The 16,350-nt window shown below is 39.9% G+C and overlaps 1 protein-coding gene across 2 annotated transcripts; it reads left to right on the top strand.

Moving 5' to 3' along the window:
• Positions 1–4,399: 4,399 nt before the first annotated feature.
• On the top strand, positions 4,400–11,750 carry hapln3 (hyaluronan and proteoglycan link protein 3). Of its 2 annotated transcripts, XM_037768658.1 has the most exons (6): positions 4,400–4,864; positions 5,607–5,823; positions 7,408–7,806; positions 8,635–8,937; positions 9,019–9,236; positions 11,132–11,750. In XM_037768658.1, exons 2-6 carry the CDS (start codon positions 5,682–5,684, stop codon positions 11,171–11,173), a joined length of 1,104 nt encoding a protein of 367 aa, XP_037624586.1. In that variant the 5' UTR covers positions 4,400–4,864; positions 5,607–5,681; the 3' UTR covers positions 11,174–11,750. The 2 variants fall into 2 exon arrangements, with proteins under 2 accessions (XP_037624586.1, XP_037624585.1); XM_037768657.1 differs by lacking the exon at positions 11,132–11,750 and having other exon boundaries at positions 4,411–4,864; positions 9,019–9,721.
• The last annotated feature ends 4,600 nt before the right edge of the window (positions 11,751–16,350 follow it).

The following is a 16,350-nucleotide window of genomic DNA, read 5'->3' as shown; positions in this document are numbered from 1 at the left end:
AAAACAGTGTGAAATAAAAACTAGATTAATAAATAATAATAAAATATAATAAAATTATCCAACTTAAATACATTAAAATAACAATAAAATATAATAAAATTATCCAACTTAAATACAATAAAATAAGTGAATAAAATTATGTTAAAAAAAAGTCTATAAAAAAAGTATATTTTTTACCTGACGGTGACGCTATAGATGAAAAGTTGGGGGATCAACAAAGTTATTACAACTCATCCTGAGGTATTTTCATGGCAGTCTATTCAATAATTGTGGAGACATTTCACTAAAAAAAAAAAACGTTGATCGCTAGATTAAAGGTCACAGGGTCACCAAAGTCAGTGGGATTCATCCTCTGGGAACCATAAATGTACAAAATTATTATTATTTATTTTATACTGGTCTAATTGTACTTCACCGATATGACGTTATTGCTTTTATAAATTCTGGATGCTTCCAGTATGTAGCCACATTTTGTTATAATTAGTGATCACTTTGTTGAGAAACACTCTCTTTCAGTTCCTAAAATGAGAGCTTGAAGGGTTATTCCTGACCGTGGAAACACCAGCATGAGCCAAAAAGAAAAAAATCAATACAAGGTCAATCTTTCTTGTTGTTTCAGAAGCTTTCTATCACATTTGGTGACATTTTTCAGTATAGTTCAAATGTCATTTGAAAGATTTCCCTTTTAAAACATTCAGATAAAATCATTGGATGGAAAACCCAGCGCGTCAAAATATGACGCTGCGGTTGCAGTAAACATGTGATTAACGTTGTGTTTTTTATGCTCTTTAAACTACGTCACCACCCTCCCCACCCACTTTCTCTGGCCGTCTAATAATGAGGCGGATGGGTTAATATTATAGTTACTCGAAAGCCCGGTGCGTCTCTTACAGACGCTAAAGGGCGCGTGACAAAGCATCAATATTTGACACGCTCGGAATGAGACTGAGCTGTGCTAGAAGTCTCAGAAGGATTCATCCCTTCTGCACCATGAATGTTTTTTTTTATCAAATTTAATGGCAATCCATGTAATAGCTGTGGAGATATTTCACTAAAAACAACACATGTCAACCTCGTGCGCCGGAGGAATAGTCGGGGGATTATCAAAGTCAGTAGGATTGATCCTCTTGGAACCATAAATTACTGTACACAGTTTCTTGGCGGTCCATAGTTGTTGAAATATTTCAGTCTGGACTGAAAGTGGTGGGCCGTCTGACCAAAAATTTGCCGTCCGATGCATTGTGGCTAAACAGGAAATCCCAGGCAAGGAAGTAAGCTCTTTTATGAACCCATAGCTATTTTCTTTCAAAGCACATATTTGGTAATGTAATATTGGTAAAACAGATTGTAATAAAAGCAGTTCAGGAAAGTGGAGAAGAAGGAGTGAGCGTGAGCGGTTTACTGAAACAAAGCTGTAATTCAGGCTGTTCTGCATCAGTGATGATGAGTGAAGGAGCAAATATTCAGAACCTTTACCCAAACCTTAACCAGAGATGGTTTAATTTAGTACATGTCTGCGTCTGATTATGTGAACGTAACACGAATCATCACATTATCGTCTGAATTTGCACACCATGTCTAAGTTTGTTGGGAAGAACACAGTAAAATTTGCTGTTGGTTGTACGAGGAGGAGGAGGAGGAGTAGCAGACAGACAGTAGTTGTGGGTTTGTGGATGGAAAGAAAAGAAAGCAAGACTGAATTCAGGAGGAGGAGAACAACATGGATACTGCTTAAGGCAAACCACAACTGATGAGATGGTTGGTGGTGATCTGGATTTGGGATTCTGGGCCAATAGGTGATTATCGTTTTTTAGCCGTTACTGAAACATTAGAGGTTCTCTATACGATATCCAGAGCATTAATATAGCAGCAAACAACTATTGTCTATGTAAAGATATAGAGTAATGTCTACCTAAGCAGAGAATGAAGTCTATCTCCCTCTGTGTGTGTTGTAATCGGAGCTTCTCTGTGCTTTGTTGACATAGCCGGCCCGCCGTGCGTGCCTTTTAGTGCATGTCCGTGCATGCGAGCGTGCCCCCCTGGCTAGCTCACGGCCGCCGCTCTGCACTGCTCTCAGACGGCGGTTACAGCTGATAACACCGTCCCGACCGATAGCGCCGGCGTAGCATCTACCCTCTGGTCCCGCCCAGTTAACACTGTTAGCTCTGTCAGCACTGTTGTCGTCGTGTCAAGAAGGGAGCCCGCAAACAACAAAATCTGATCTGAGATCTGCAAAAACTCTCATGAGACTCGCTGCCTGACGACCTATACTAACCTTAACCATTCGAAGTCAATGCCTAACTTTAACTATTCAAGATCAATGCCATTAGTGCATTTTCAAACCTTTTAGGACTTAATGATTTAAATGAGGGCTATTAAGTGTTCATGCTGGGATGTTGACTTACCTCAAAAAATAAAAAGATCTGCTGATTTTCAGACGTCTCTTTCCCAATGTAAGTCTATGGGAAAAATCTTTTTGGGCCCAATGGCAACACGTGAAGGACACGGAAGTTGTGGTACCACAGTTTGACCCACTATATAAAATTTGCTTCAAATCCCGGCGCTCTTCCTGGAGGCTTGTTCAGCACCTTTAAGCATAAACTCAAACTGAAGTGTCTTTTGAGTGTAGCAGTCAGAGAATTGTGTACTTTAGTGTTTGATGCAACGTCATGTTTCAAAAAGGAAGAATATGGGAATGTGGTAACTAAACAAATTGTATCCTTGATTAGTGACCACAGCAGTGATGTGCTGACATAGTGGCGGTCGAGGGTTTTTGTTATGTCAGCTGGGTGTCAGTCAAGTCACGAGAAAAAAACATGAGGAGGGCTGACCACAGAGGAAAGCATTGCGTGCAGGACTCTGAGAGGTTCAAGACTTTCAGTTTGGGGGACTCTGAGTGTTGTGGCTCTTCTGGGGGACGGCAGACAATAATAATGTGGTCGAGCTTCAGGATTCACCGTGTGCTCGTGTCAGGAGGGCAGCGTCCATCTGCAGCGTGATAAGAAGCCTTCAGCGGCAGCAGCACATTCTCTCCGGCCCCAGCGGACAACTGGAATTGCTTGTTTCCACCACGGTGGCTATTATTTCAACTAATGAGTGAAATATGAGTTCACGTGACAATATTTACTGTGTTACTTGAGGCCATGGCCAAACAGTCCGGGGCATGGCATACCAGGCTGCGTGTGTCAGCCTCGACATACCAGGAATACAGACGTTGGCAGCCTTTGATGCTTAACAAAGGCAACTTTTACACTTGCAAATAACCTGCCATAAATCCCAGTTATTTGTATTTTTTTTGTTTCTCCATTGCATGCATGACATTTTAAGGATTTAGATTAAGTTTCTATCCAGTGGAAAAACACTTGATATCCCTCATTTATATTTTACAACTCCAGGGTTCAGAGTCGGGCCATTCCGGGTTGCATCATCCAGAGAAAATGCAGTAAAATACACCTGCATTGTTAACCGTTAATGGCGATTTTCCTCTGTTGTTAAATGGATTTAAAACTGGTAAAGTTAGCAGGTATTATTGTTGGCTTCTTTACATTTACACTTTGGATAAACAAAATGTGGCTGCTTATGTCTTGTTATTATCACACCCAAAATTGGTTGAAAAAAAGGTTGAGAAGGAGAACAGCAGTTGGGTTTGACCACATTTTTGGTGGTATGAGACGAGGTCAAGGAAAGGGTCAACTGGTTTGACCTGACCCCCATTATTTTTAAACAGTGATGCTAATAGAATCCATCTGTGTGCAAGATGTGGTGCGGTGGTATTAGTATCTGTACAGGTATTTTCATTAGGCTAGCTCACAGCTGCCGCTCTGTCAGCACTATCGCTGTTGTTTTCACTATAAGCACCGTTAGCTGCAAGCCGCCAGCTCAGCCGTCGCCATGTTGAGAGCCGTGCGGAGGCAATAGAAATGGTCCCAATCTCACTTTTAGCACCTTTAAAAGTAAATGTATTCAATGCAGAAAAATGTCTCCTGTGACTGTTATACTATTATATATTATATCATTAGATTATATGATTTGTAGTTAGTTGAGGTGGAGCTAATTTTTAGATATTTTTTATCGGACTGCAACTATTTATTATTTTTATCATGGATTCATCTGTCTGATTATTTTCTCCATTAATTGATTGATCGTTTTTTTTTGTAAAACTACTGAAAATAGTGATAAATGCCATCACAGTTACCACAAAGTGACACCTTCATAATGTTTGTTTTGTCCAACCAATAGTCCAATAATTATTATTTATTTATTTATGTATTATTATTATTATTATTATTATTATTATTATTATTATTATTATTATCATTTGTATTATTATTATTATTATTATATTTGTGAAGCTGGAACCATGAAATCTTTTTGCATTTTTGCATGAACAAATACTTCGACAATCAAAATAGTTGCCAATTAATTTTCATTGACTAATCGTTTAATCAACTAATCAATTCAGCTGTACTTGTATAATAATAAAAATAATGTGATCTATAACAAAGCATCAGAAAATGGCATGAAGAAAAGAAGTACAAGTACAAGTACCTCAAGTGTATTTAAGTACAGTAGGCTACTTGAGTAAATGTACTTAGTTACATTCCACCTCTGCCTATATACTGACATTATTACTGCTATTTAGTACTAATATATCTCTGCTGTATGGGCTGGTGTATGATGATGAGGTCACTGTTCACTTCACAGGGGATGCCTCGTCCCGTGACGTCACGGTGTCGCTCCTCTGGAGTGGTCTGGTGACGTCACGGTGCGCTCCTCTGAGCGGTGTGTTGAGCAGCAGAAAGGCATCAGAGGATGAGGAGGAGATGAGCTGAACACACGCTGCTGCTGCACCACCGCTTCATCTGTGAGTCACTTTATAAACACTTTACTATGTTTGTTTCATACTAAAGAGACGTTCACACGGTGGACTTTCACCAGAGACAGGTCGATTATTGCATGTGTTTAAGATGGATGAGAAGGTTGAGTTTTAGAGGGAAGGTATGGTGACTTAAAAACGACTCAAACCGCGTTAAAAAATGCAAATAACGCCTAAATAAACAGGTTAATTATAATCACAGCTTCATTGAAACATTTAATGGGCTGAATATGTCTCAGAATGGGAGAGGAAACAGAGAAGAAAATAACTGAAGAAAATGTATAAATGTACATTTCTGACTTGTGTCAATGAAGTTTCTTCTGTTTCTACAAGACACAGTTCTATATATGATCTGTAAGTCTGTCATGTATCAGCATAAGTCATCACAGTGCATTGAATTTTTTTTTAAGATTTTCATAGATTTTGGCTGTGAAAAAAAAAAAAATAATTTGTATTTAACATGAAATAATGTGTAGAAATAAAATCACAAAAAAATAACAACAAATGCCTTAAAAATGTTTTTTTTTTGTTTGAGGATAAAAATAATAATAAAAAGTAAAATTCTGAAATTGGATTATCATCACTTCCCCATGTGAGCAATTTGGAGTTATTGTAGTTATTTTAGGAAGAGGCTAATTTAATTTATTTCTTTTTCCAATTGGTATAATAGCAAATAATTTAGAGCTTTAATTTAATTGTTTAATTTACTTTATATTCTGTGATTTCTCAGCGTCCTGCTCCAGCTGAATAGATTAAATATAGCTGAGTATTTATAGCCGATCCTGGTTCATCAGAGGACAGCATCATGCTCAGTCTGCAGCGCCCCCTACTGGCCGCCTGCCTCTACCTGCTGCTGCCCGGCGGACAGAGCAGGATCTCCGGATACAACAAGTACAACAACGGCTTCCACTACCAGGACATCAGCAACGGAGACGGAAACGGAGAGAGTAGGTCCTCTGTTGGTGCTCTGTTGGTGCTCTGTTGGTCCTCTGTTGGTCCTCTGTTGGTGCTCTGTTGGTCCCCTGTTGGTGCGCTGTTTGTGCTCTGGTTGTCTGAAAGAGAGATCTGGAAGTGTGTTTGCTGCATGTGAGCAGTGATGGAATGTAACCAAGTACATTTACTCAATTTTCAGGTACTTGTATTTTCCTTAGATATTTCCACTTTATACTACTTCAACTTTTACTCTACTGCAACAATTCAGAGGAAAATATTATCTGCCAACCTTTTACTCCACTATATCTTTTTCATTACTACTTGATTTGATTACTAGTTGGGCTACCTGTATGGAGGACAGAACCTGCCAAAATAAAAAAAATAAAAACATAAATGAATAAATAAATAAATGAATAAATTAATAGATAAATATATAAATGTGCGATTAAAAGAAGCAAAAATAATATAAAAAATATGTGTAGTCATTAATTGATAAAATGTCACATACATTGATATTTCTGTTTTAATTTGCTTTTTTTATTTATTTAGCTTTATATCAAATCCCTTATTTATTTACTCTTCTGTTTAATTTCCACTTGTATTAATTAATTAATTAATCTATTTATTTTTTATGAATTTATTTCTTTATTTCTTTATTTATTTTTGTATTTATTTTTTATTTATGTATTTATGTTTGCATTGAATTTTTTATTTATTCATTTATTTTTTTATTTTGGCAGGTTCTGTCCTCCATAACTTTGCAGATTCTTATTGATAATAGGCCAACAAAATATAATCAACAAATAAATCATGAAGTGTTGTTATAGATTACGCTACCAGCAATAAATAAAGTAGTTGAAATTAGCTGCAGCGTAATGTACTGTATAGGAAATAATAGGAAAAATATTGGACATTTGGAACCACTGTGAGTCCATCCATCCATCCATCCATACAGGATGCATTAGTATCCATATACATCCATATATGCATTAGTTTCAGGGTCCTGCATCACTGGCATAGTGTACTGGGAAACCTAAATGGAAACATCATTAATGTTATTAGTTACAGATATGCTTCCCCTGCTATTATAATTTAAAATGGCTGCTGTTAAAAAGGTGCATTGTGGGATGGAAGATTTATGACCCAATACACCATCCACATCCCATGCAAGTTCTCCATTTCCTGACCAGTTCGGTACTATACCTTTCCACACAGCAGCAGGGATTAAAGGCACAGACCAGAGAGATTGAGCTTTAATAATCTCATCAATATCGAATACAGAAAACAAAGTTAGGATTCTGCTTAAAGGTCCCATATTGTAAAAAGTGAGATTTTGTCTTTTATATTATAAAGCAGGTTTAAGTGCTTTATAAATACTGTTAAATTATCAAAACAACCCATGGAGAAACACACACAGCCCCTATTCAGAAATTGTGCATTTGAAAAAAGCCGTCAGGATTTCTGTCCATTTGTGATGTCACAAATATACAATATTTAGACCATTACATGGTTTTAAACATAAACATTCTAAATGTGTCCCAGTTTATTTCCTAACTGCTTAACATGTGTTTAAAACATTCTGGTGTCTTTGTTTCTAGTCTATTTCAACGGGGTTCGTCTCCTCGTGGAGTCCCCACAGGAGTCAGTGTCGGCCTCCAGGGGGAGCAGCGTCACCCTCCCGTGTCTCTACCACTACGAGCCTGAACCCACCACGCCACGCAGGACCCGGGTCAAGTGGTCCTGGCTGCCCGCCAACACCATCGGTGCACCTGTTTCCCCAGAAGCCGTCGCCAGGGAGACCGAGGTCATGGTCGCCATGGGCAACCGTCACCGCAGCTACGGCAGCTTCCAGGGCCGCGTGCGTCTGCGACGCTCGGCACCGGGGGACATGTCCCTGGTGATCAATGAGCTGCAGCTCAACGACACCGGCAGATACCGATGTGAGGTGATCGATGGCCTGGAGGACGAGAGTGTGACGGTGGACCTGGAGATGCGGGGTGAGGAGTGTGTGTGTGTGTGTGTGTGTGTGTGTGTGTGTGTGTGTGTGTGTGTCAGGTGTCAAGTGTATTGACGAGGGTGAGATGTTATGTGAGGAATCTAGGACACTCAACTCATGAGTCAGTTTCTGGGCAGTGAAATTGGTAATTACTGTCCTGTCATTTCAAATCCTTTTGAAGATGAGAGAGATGTCAACTGAAAACTCTCATGATGGTGCTGCAATTTTTTTTTTTGACTTGCATCTTGAACTTTCATGTTTACAGAAAATGTGGCAGGTATTGACTCGTGAAGTAGATCAATATATGCCTGGATTAAAGCTTCTGCCTCCTGCCACTTTAAAGAATACCAATCTCACTCTCCAGTTACAACATTTTTTATCAGAGCTTTGAACTCTTCCTAAAGTCTCCTCAAAAAACATAAAGCCCCAAAAATATCAGTTCTGCTTTAGTAGTGCTCATTACAGATGCATTCAGATGCAAGACGCATATGCATCTGGACGAGACCCTTTGTGGGCGGCTGTGGCTCAGGGGCTATAGCGGGTCGTCCTTTAATCACATGGTTGGCGGCTTGTCCTACCTGCATGTCGAAGTGTCCTTGAGCGAGACACTGAACCACAGGTTGCTCCCCGGGCGCTTCACAGCAGCTCACTGCTCCTAAATGCTTAGGATGGGTTATAAATGCAGAGGTCAAATTTCATGTATGCACCTGTATGTGACGATCAAAATAAAGTTTAAATTAGCCAACAGGGCAGTCTCTCTAACCACCACGTCGCCTGCCTATATATTGCTATGTATGACCATAAAAACCAGACTCTCCTCTCTATGTAGGCGTGGTGTTCCCCTACTACTCTCAGAAAGGACGCTACCATTTCAACTTCTTCGGGGCCCAACAAGCGTGCCTGGATCAGGAGGCCACTCTGGCTACGTTCGAGCAGCTCTTCACGGCGTGGGAGGAGGGGCTGGACTGGTGTAACGCCGGCTGGTTGGCTGACGGCACGGTGCAGTACCCAATCACAGTCTCACGTGACGGCTGCGGAGGCGTGGACTTAGCTCCTGGTCTGCGCAGCTACGGACAACGCCATCGCCTCCTCTACCGCTATGATGCTTTCTGCTTCTCCGCCTCTGTCAAGGGTCAGTATGAGTGAATGTTTTATAAAATAAATACATCGCTACATGACAGTCTCTTCACTTATGATCCTCTCCTGCGTTTAGGGACCGTGTACTTCCTGAAGCACCAGACCAAGCTCAACTTCACAGAAGGGGTGCAGGCTTGTGCCAGCGATGGGAGTCAAATCGCCAAAGTGGGCCAGATGTACGCCGCCTGGAGGCTGATGGGATTGGACCGCTGTGACGCCGGATGGTTGGCTGATGGGAGTGTCCGTTATGCTATCACGAAGGCCCGCGCTAACTGCGGCCCGCCAGAACCCGGGGTGCGTAGTTTTGGGTTCCCCCCTCCATACCTGAAGTTTGGCGTCTACTGTTATCGGTAGACGCTTCGGCTCAACACAAACAAACCGTTCTAACAGCGCACTGGCTCTGCTCGAGAGGTTAGCGTTAGCTGTAGCCTGGGAGCAAATTAGCAGTTTGTTCATTTCTGAGCTATTTTGAGGCCTTTTGGGTTAATCGCTCTCCATCTCCATCAGACTGTAACTGATCAGGATTGAACTTAACTACCAGTCAACATGCTAACTATGTACATCCATCATGTGCTGCCACATGTACTCAGACTACATTATATGGCCAGAAGTATGTGGACACATGAACATTACACCCACGTCTCAAAACCACCGACATTAAAGGGATAGTTTTGGTGTTTTGAAGTGGGGTTGTATGATGTACATATCCAGAGTCAGTGTATTACCTACAGTACAGTAGATGACGGTCAGCACGCCCCCAGTATCAAGAAACAGACAGAAGTACCGACACAGGAGCAAAGCAACGTACTATGTATTTTAGCCACCTAAAAGAAATCAATATCAGTTTAAGTGTACGCTATATTTAGAATATTTTCACTGCTTTACCTTGCCGTCAGACAGCCCTTTCCAACGGGGAACTGAAGCCGTTATATCCATCTATGCTGTCTTTAAAGCCACCAGACTCCATTGACAAAAACAGTAATTTTACCTCGCCAAACACAGGAATCGCTGGTCTACTGCTGCCTCGATTGGATAGTTTGTTTGTGTTATTGTGTGACTTTGGTGTTTTAAATGGTTATTTAAAATTCACCACAGTCACACAATAACACAAACAAACTAAGAGATCGAGTCAGCGGTGGACTAGCAACTCCCTGGTGTTCTGCGAGGTAAAATTACTGTTTTTGTCAAAGGAGTCTGGTGGCTTTGAAGAAAGCAGAGATAACGGCTAAAAGAAAGGCTCACCTAAAGAAATGATATCCGTTTAAGTGTATGCTATAGTGAACTGAACTGAAAGTGAAACTTGTTTATACTGTTTTTGTCATCTGTTGGTTTTGGAGAGAGCATAAATAAGTTTCACTTTCAGTTCAGTTCCCCGTCGGAAAGGAGAAAGAAAGGGCTGTCTGACAGCAAGGTAGAGCGGTGAAAATATTCTAAATATAACGTACACTTAAACGGATATTTATTTTTTTCCAGTGCAGTCTTTGTTTAACCGCCCCCGTCCACAGCACTGTATTGTGGGTGTCGGTACTCCTGTCTTTTTTGCCAAGCTGGGGGCCGTGCCGACCGTCGTCTACTGTAGGTAATGCACTGACTATGGATAAGTACCTCATACAACCCCACTTCAAAACATCCAAACTATCCCTTTAAAATGCTGCTATAACAGCCTCCACTCTTCTATGGAGGCTTGTTACAAGATTTTGAACCCGTCTGCTCTCATTCAGTCACAACAGCGTTAGTGAGGACGGCCGCCACATGTTGGGTGATTAGGCCTGGCTGCGTAATAGTTTTAGTTTGTCATAAATCTGTTGAGGTCAGGGCTCTGTGCAGGCCAGTCAAGTTCTCCACTCCAAACTGTGAATTTGTACACGGGGGCATTGTCATGTTGAAATAGGAAAATACCTTTTATACCCAAACTGTTGGAAGCACACCGTTGTTTAAAATATATATATTTTGCTTTAGCTGTAACCCTGACCATGAAAAACAACCCAAGATCAAAATGATATGGAATATGTCCACATATTATTGGCCATATAGTGTATAACGTCCCAACGACAACGTCATCCTGCAGAAAAAGAGAACATCTTCCCATAGTTTGTTTGTTGATTCAGTTATTTTTGCTGCAAGTTTTCCTCACAGATCAAATCAAGCTAATTGTGCTTCAAATTCTTTGCAACTTTTTGAATTCACAGATGATTCATTTCAGACTCAGAAAAATCTTCATATTCAAATGATATCACTGCTCTCCAACCATACCTCAGTCCTTCATCTACCCTGTATTTATTCAACACAATATTTCCATTATCTGTTGTCAGCAGTGCCCTCCAGGACATTTAAACAAACATTTAGACATTCAATCTTCACTATAACCGCAAACTATTGAGTTAAGTGCCTTGCTAAAGGGCACCTTGATGGTTGAGGGAGTGGAGAGTGTTTCTCATTATTTTCCTGTCAGATCTTTCCAGCTGGTCCACGATTGTACTCTCACTATCTGTAGGTTACTCTTTCTGTCTCTCTAACACTGTGAAATATTTTTTTTTTTTGTCTCCTGAAATGTCTGTGCATCCTGTTTTATCAAATATTATGCATCTCTTTTTCATTTTTCTGGTTGATTAAGAGTAGTGCTCTGTGATGGAGAAAGCAGAAGTTATTATGAGTGTATTGTTGTGATATTTAAACTACCTTTGTTTACATCCGTTGTGGAAGAAGAAACTGTGTTTTCATTACATACATGTATTTGTTTTTTCATTATATATATGTCTACACATTTGTACTATTTTCTACAAATTAATAAAACATTACTGTAAAGAATTTTTGATGAGGTAAATTTGTTAGAAGGAAATTAGATGATTTAAGAAAACTATGATTTAAACTTCAAAGTTCCTGTAATCAGGCAGTTAGAAAACCAACTGTATGCCATTCTTTCTAACAGCCAGCAGGGGGCGACTCCTCTGGTTGCAAAAAGAAGTCTGATTGTATAGAAGTCTGTGAGAAAATGAGCCTACTTCTCACTTGATTTATTACCTCAGTAAATATTGTAAACGTGAGTTTATGGTCTCAATCGCTAGTTTCAAGTCTTCTTCAAAACAGCATGATGTTCATTTAGTAAATTATGGTCCTATTTAGAGTCAAATAGACCATAAAGCAGGGAATGCTTTAGGGCGGGGCTACCTTGTGATTGACAGGTTGCTACCACGGCGTTGTCCGGTCTGGGAGTTGACCGTGTTTTTGTCTAACAACTTTAAAGTGGCAGTAGGCAGAATATTTTTGGCATCATTGTGCAAAAATTCCATAATAACCTTTCAGCATATTGTAATTCAAGTGTTCTGAGAGATAACTAGACTTCTGCTCCTCCTCATGGCTCTGTTTTCAGGCTTTAAAAAATCTAGTCCGTGACGGGAGACTTTGACCAATCACAGGTCATTTCATTGAGAGAGAGTTCCTATTGGCTGTGCTCCGGTTCACTTCACCATATTTCACAATGGCGGCGGCGTCACAAACTTTCTAATTTTACAGCTAAAGTGTGCACTACAAGATGATTCTGAAAAACATTTTAGGCGAGAAATAGGCATCAACGTAACATAATATTGATTCATATTTGATCAGCGCTGCCTAGTTTGACCGTTTGGTCGGAGTTCGCTTGTGATTGACAGCCGGCTCTCATAGACAGCAGCTGGACAGCAGACCTCAGATCAGCTCTGACTGCTTGTTTTCCTCCGGTCTGTCAAATCTTGCAGATGCCGTTAGGAGCACTGGAGGACACAGAGGAACACGATTTTTTTCAGGTTACCTGTTTCATGTACTACTGTCACGATATAGCGACCGATTTATAAAAATAACTTTTTTTTAATCATATTTGCTCCAATCTCGCCTACTTCAGCTTTAATTGTAACATTTTATTCGACTAAAAATGTCTTATTCGGTGTTCGGTTGTACTTAGTTCCACCCTCTCTTGTCACTTCTGGTTAAAAAAAACCCATACAATATGGTGACAGCCAAAACCAATATGGCAACAGACAAAATGCCATACTTGAAGCTCTCTGGTCTCACACATTATTAGCCACTAATGCTACACACCTGGCGACACCATAATACCAGCTGGAGATGTCAGACTGTGCAATATGCAGATGATTTTTTATTATTATTGTTGTTTTGGACTATGTAACTTTGGAAAGAGAAGAGCAAGTTCTGCAAACAACTAACTACAATCACCACCAGCCTCGGGAACGGTGCTTTGCATGGTGAAACAGAGTCTAGTCCTGCTGCTTCAGGTGAGTCTAACCAGCTGGCCTTTTAACTGAGAGCAGGCAACACTTAACTATTTCAACTCCACAGCCATGCTATAGTGCTCCAGTGAGACTGCTAGCATGTAACACAGCAGAAACATGAGCTTCAAAGTTCAAATTACTTTGAGCAGGGGCCATTTTGAGACATTTTAAACCAATCTTAGCTCAAGTTTCATCCCTCTAAACAGCTCTGCTTTGAGCTGTATGCTAATGTTAGTGTGCATGTCAGCACATACAGTAGTTGGCATGGTAAGATGCTAACATTTAACATAATATTTAACATGTTGACATGCAAACATGAGGATATTATGATCTATGTTAAATAAATAAATACACATGAGGCTGGCAGGAATTCAGCATCTATATAGGTTTTTGAGGCGTCCTGTCATGAATTGAAATACCCTGATGACTGAATTGACATTTGTTTTGATGTACAAATTTGAGATGTGAGTGGTGATTTGGAGGTGTAGAAAGTGAAGTGTAAGAAAGTATAAATGTTGACCTGTCGGTGGTGCTGTACGGTGAGTTGCCATAAAGTGGGGCATCTATAAGCTCCAGTGGGTGTAGGTCTTCCTCAAACAAATAAAAGACAATAACACTATTGATATTTAATGTAAAACTAAACTATTTTAGTCTTTATTTATTTATTATTTATAGTTTTATTGTTTGTTTGATGTTCTTCGATTCTCCATGTAACATCCACACCTGTAAGCCTATGGGTTTTGTCACAGCAATAACATTGTAAGTGGTAAAATGACTGAACATTGGGATTGCACATTTAGCCTTAAGTGCTTCATTAATTAAGGTGATTTTAGGCCTTGTATCAGACTTTTCAATGTCCCACATTAGAAAATCAAGATTTGCCTGAGAAAACTTGGCATTAGAGTACTGATATCACTGAGTGTGATATCAGAATTTTCTTTTTTTGGTTTGATTAGGACACATCCTTGGGGATTTTGGAGTGGTACTGGGTTTGGATTTCATGTATTGGCTTCATATCACAATATAATCCAGAAATCTGAAATGCAAAAAATTTCCCACATTAGGCTAATTCATCCTACAAGGTAAGTCAGGATCTCACTAAAGTAATTAGTAGGACTGACCCCTCTTAGTCGACTAATCAGTCGTTTTGACTAAGATTTCTTTAGCTGATTAGTCGGTTTTTTTCTGCTTTTTTCATGCTGAATTTAAAGTGATACTTTTGTGTGATTCTTTGTGGAGAAACTCAGCTTTTACTAAGAATTGATTTGGCTGAGGACAGCCCTAGTAATTACGATTTATCTTCTGGGATCCATAAGTGTCTGTACCAAATCTTGAGATATTTGTCTATGGAAATATATGTTGACTGACAGACATGTGGCTAAAAATTGATTGATAGTTATCAAATGAATAACATGTTGCCTTTAATGCTGGGTTTATATCTATGAAACACTCATATGTTTTCAGTGACTTTCATAAACCACCACTGGTTGGTGTTGCTCTCGAGGTGCGACGCAGTTTCACTTGCAGTCCAAACAGGAATGCCAGGGTAGAGAGGTGAAATGGGTTACTGACCCGTACAAAACAGCCACTGTATGTAAACAGCGTCACTCTGTCTGGGTGCACGATGCACTTTTAGATGAGTGGGGTCGAACACGTTTGCTACGCCCTCCTGCATCCGGGTGTGCACAGAAGTCCCAGTGATTATACAGCCAGCAAGTTTTTATAAACACGTCCTATTTACACCTGTTGGCCAAACATGAGTGCAAACACACACGTTAGGATTACATGCCTACACACCCACATTAGATTCATGTACACATATGTACAGTGTGATTGCGCAAACACACCACATAGATGCATATACACGTGAGGTTGCACGTTATATACATACAAGGCTATACACACACAGAGCAGATCTGTTTTGCGGTGACTGTAGTGATGAAGGTAGTCACTGTCGAGGCCGATGAAGGAGCTATTTACTCATGGTTGGGTTCCACAGGAAGGTAAAAACAAACTAAATGCCAGGTTTGTTCCTCTGGCTCGGAGAGTTCACCTCAAATTTAACAGCTCCAGGGGAAAAGATGATGCTTCCAGAAAATCTCCAGTGTGTGATTTATTCATAGAGTTAGATGTAGCACGGTTCCTTAATATAAAGTGTCTCCTGGGTAAAAATCATATATAATGTATATATAAGAAGTGGACGTAGTCACTGTGACGGCAACCACTGGTTTGTGGACTGCCGTTTTGAAGCCTCGAGTTTGACAGTTTGGCCGTCGCCGTGTTGTTTTTTTGCAACCAGAACCAAAATGTTTCATGAACCGTAAACACACTTTGAAAGGGTTAAAGTTGAAAATACGAAAACATGGACAACTCCCAGAACGCCGTGGTAGCGACCTGTCAATCACAAGATAGCTACGCCCTAAAGCATCCCCTGCTTTATGGTCTATTTGACTCTAAATGGGACCATAATTTACTAAATGAACATCATGCTGTGTTGAAGAAGACTTGAAACTAGCGATTGAGACCATAAACTCATGTTTACAATGTTCACTGAGGTAATAAATCAAATGAGAAGTAGGCTCATTTTCTCATAGACTTCTATATAATCAGACTTCTTTTTGCAACCAGAGGAGTCGCCCCCTGCTGGCTGTTAGAAAGAATGCATGTTTAAAGGTCCCTTATTGTAAAAAGTAAGATTTTCATGTCTTTTATATTATAAAGCAGGTTTAAGTGCTATATAAATACTGTTAAACTATCGAAACGCTCAATATACGGAGAAATACACACAGCCCGTATTCAGAAATTGTGCTTTTGAAACAAGCCGTCAGGATATCTGTCCATTTGTGATGTCACAAATATACAATATTTAGATCATTGCACGGTTTTAAACGTAAATATTCTAAAATGTGTCCCAGTTTATTTCCTATAATAACATCAGCTGACAGGAAGTAAACATGGACCCAAATTGTTGCCTAGCAACGTAATTCCATTGCAATTCTGTTGAAATGCACTAAAACGGAGCGTTTCAGACAGAGGGTAAATACAGGTATATTTAGGCAGACAGTACGAGGAAAATAAAGTTTTTTTTTAACTGTACAGCATGTAAACATGTTCTAGTAGAAACACAAAATACAAGTATGAAC

This window comes from Sebastes umbrosus, chromosome 4 (assembly GCF_015220745.1).
Source record: "Sebastes umbrosus isolate fSebUmb1 chromosome 4, fSebUmb1.pri, whole genome shotgun sequence".
Lineage (NCBI taxonomy): Eukaryota > Metazoa > Chordata > Actinopteri > Perciformes > Sebastidae > Sebastes > Sebastes umbrosus.
This window is presented reverse-complemented; position numbering and strand designations above follow the sequence as displayed.

What these genes read in the sequence shown, in the direction of transcription:
- hapln3 (XM_037768657.1), top strand. Translation starts at nt 5,682, where the DNA reads ATGCTCAGTCTGCAGCGCCCCCTACTGGCCGCCTGCCTCTACCTGCTG. An exon ending in CGGAGACGGAAACGGAGAGA is followed by an intron (nt 5,824 to 7,407) that starts GTAGGTCCTCTG and finishes CTTTGTTTCTAG; the next exon opens with TCTATTTCAACGGGGTTCGT. An exon ending in GGTGGACCTGGAGATGCGGG is followed by an intron (nt 7,807 to 8,634) that starts GTGAGGAGTGTG and finishes CTCTCTATGTAG; the next exon opens with GCGTGGTGTTCCCCTACTAC.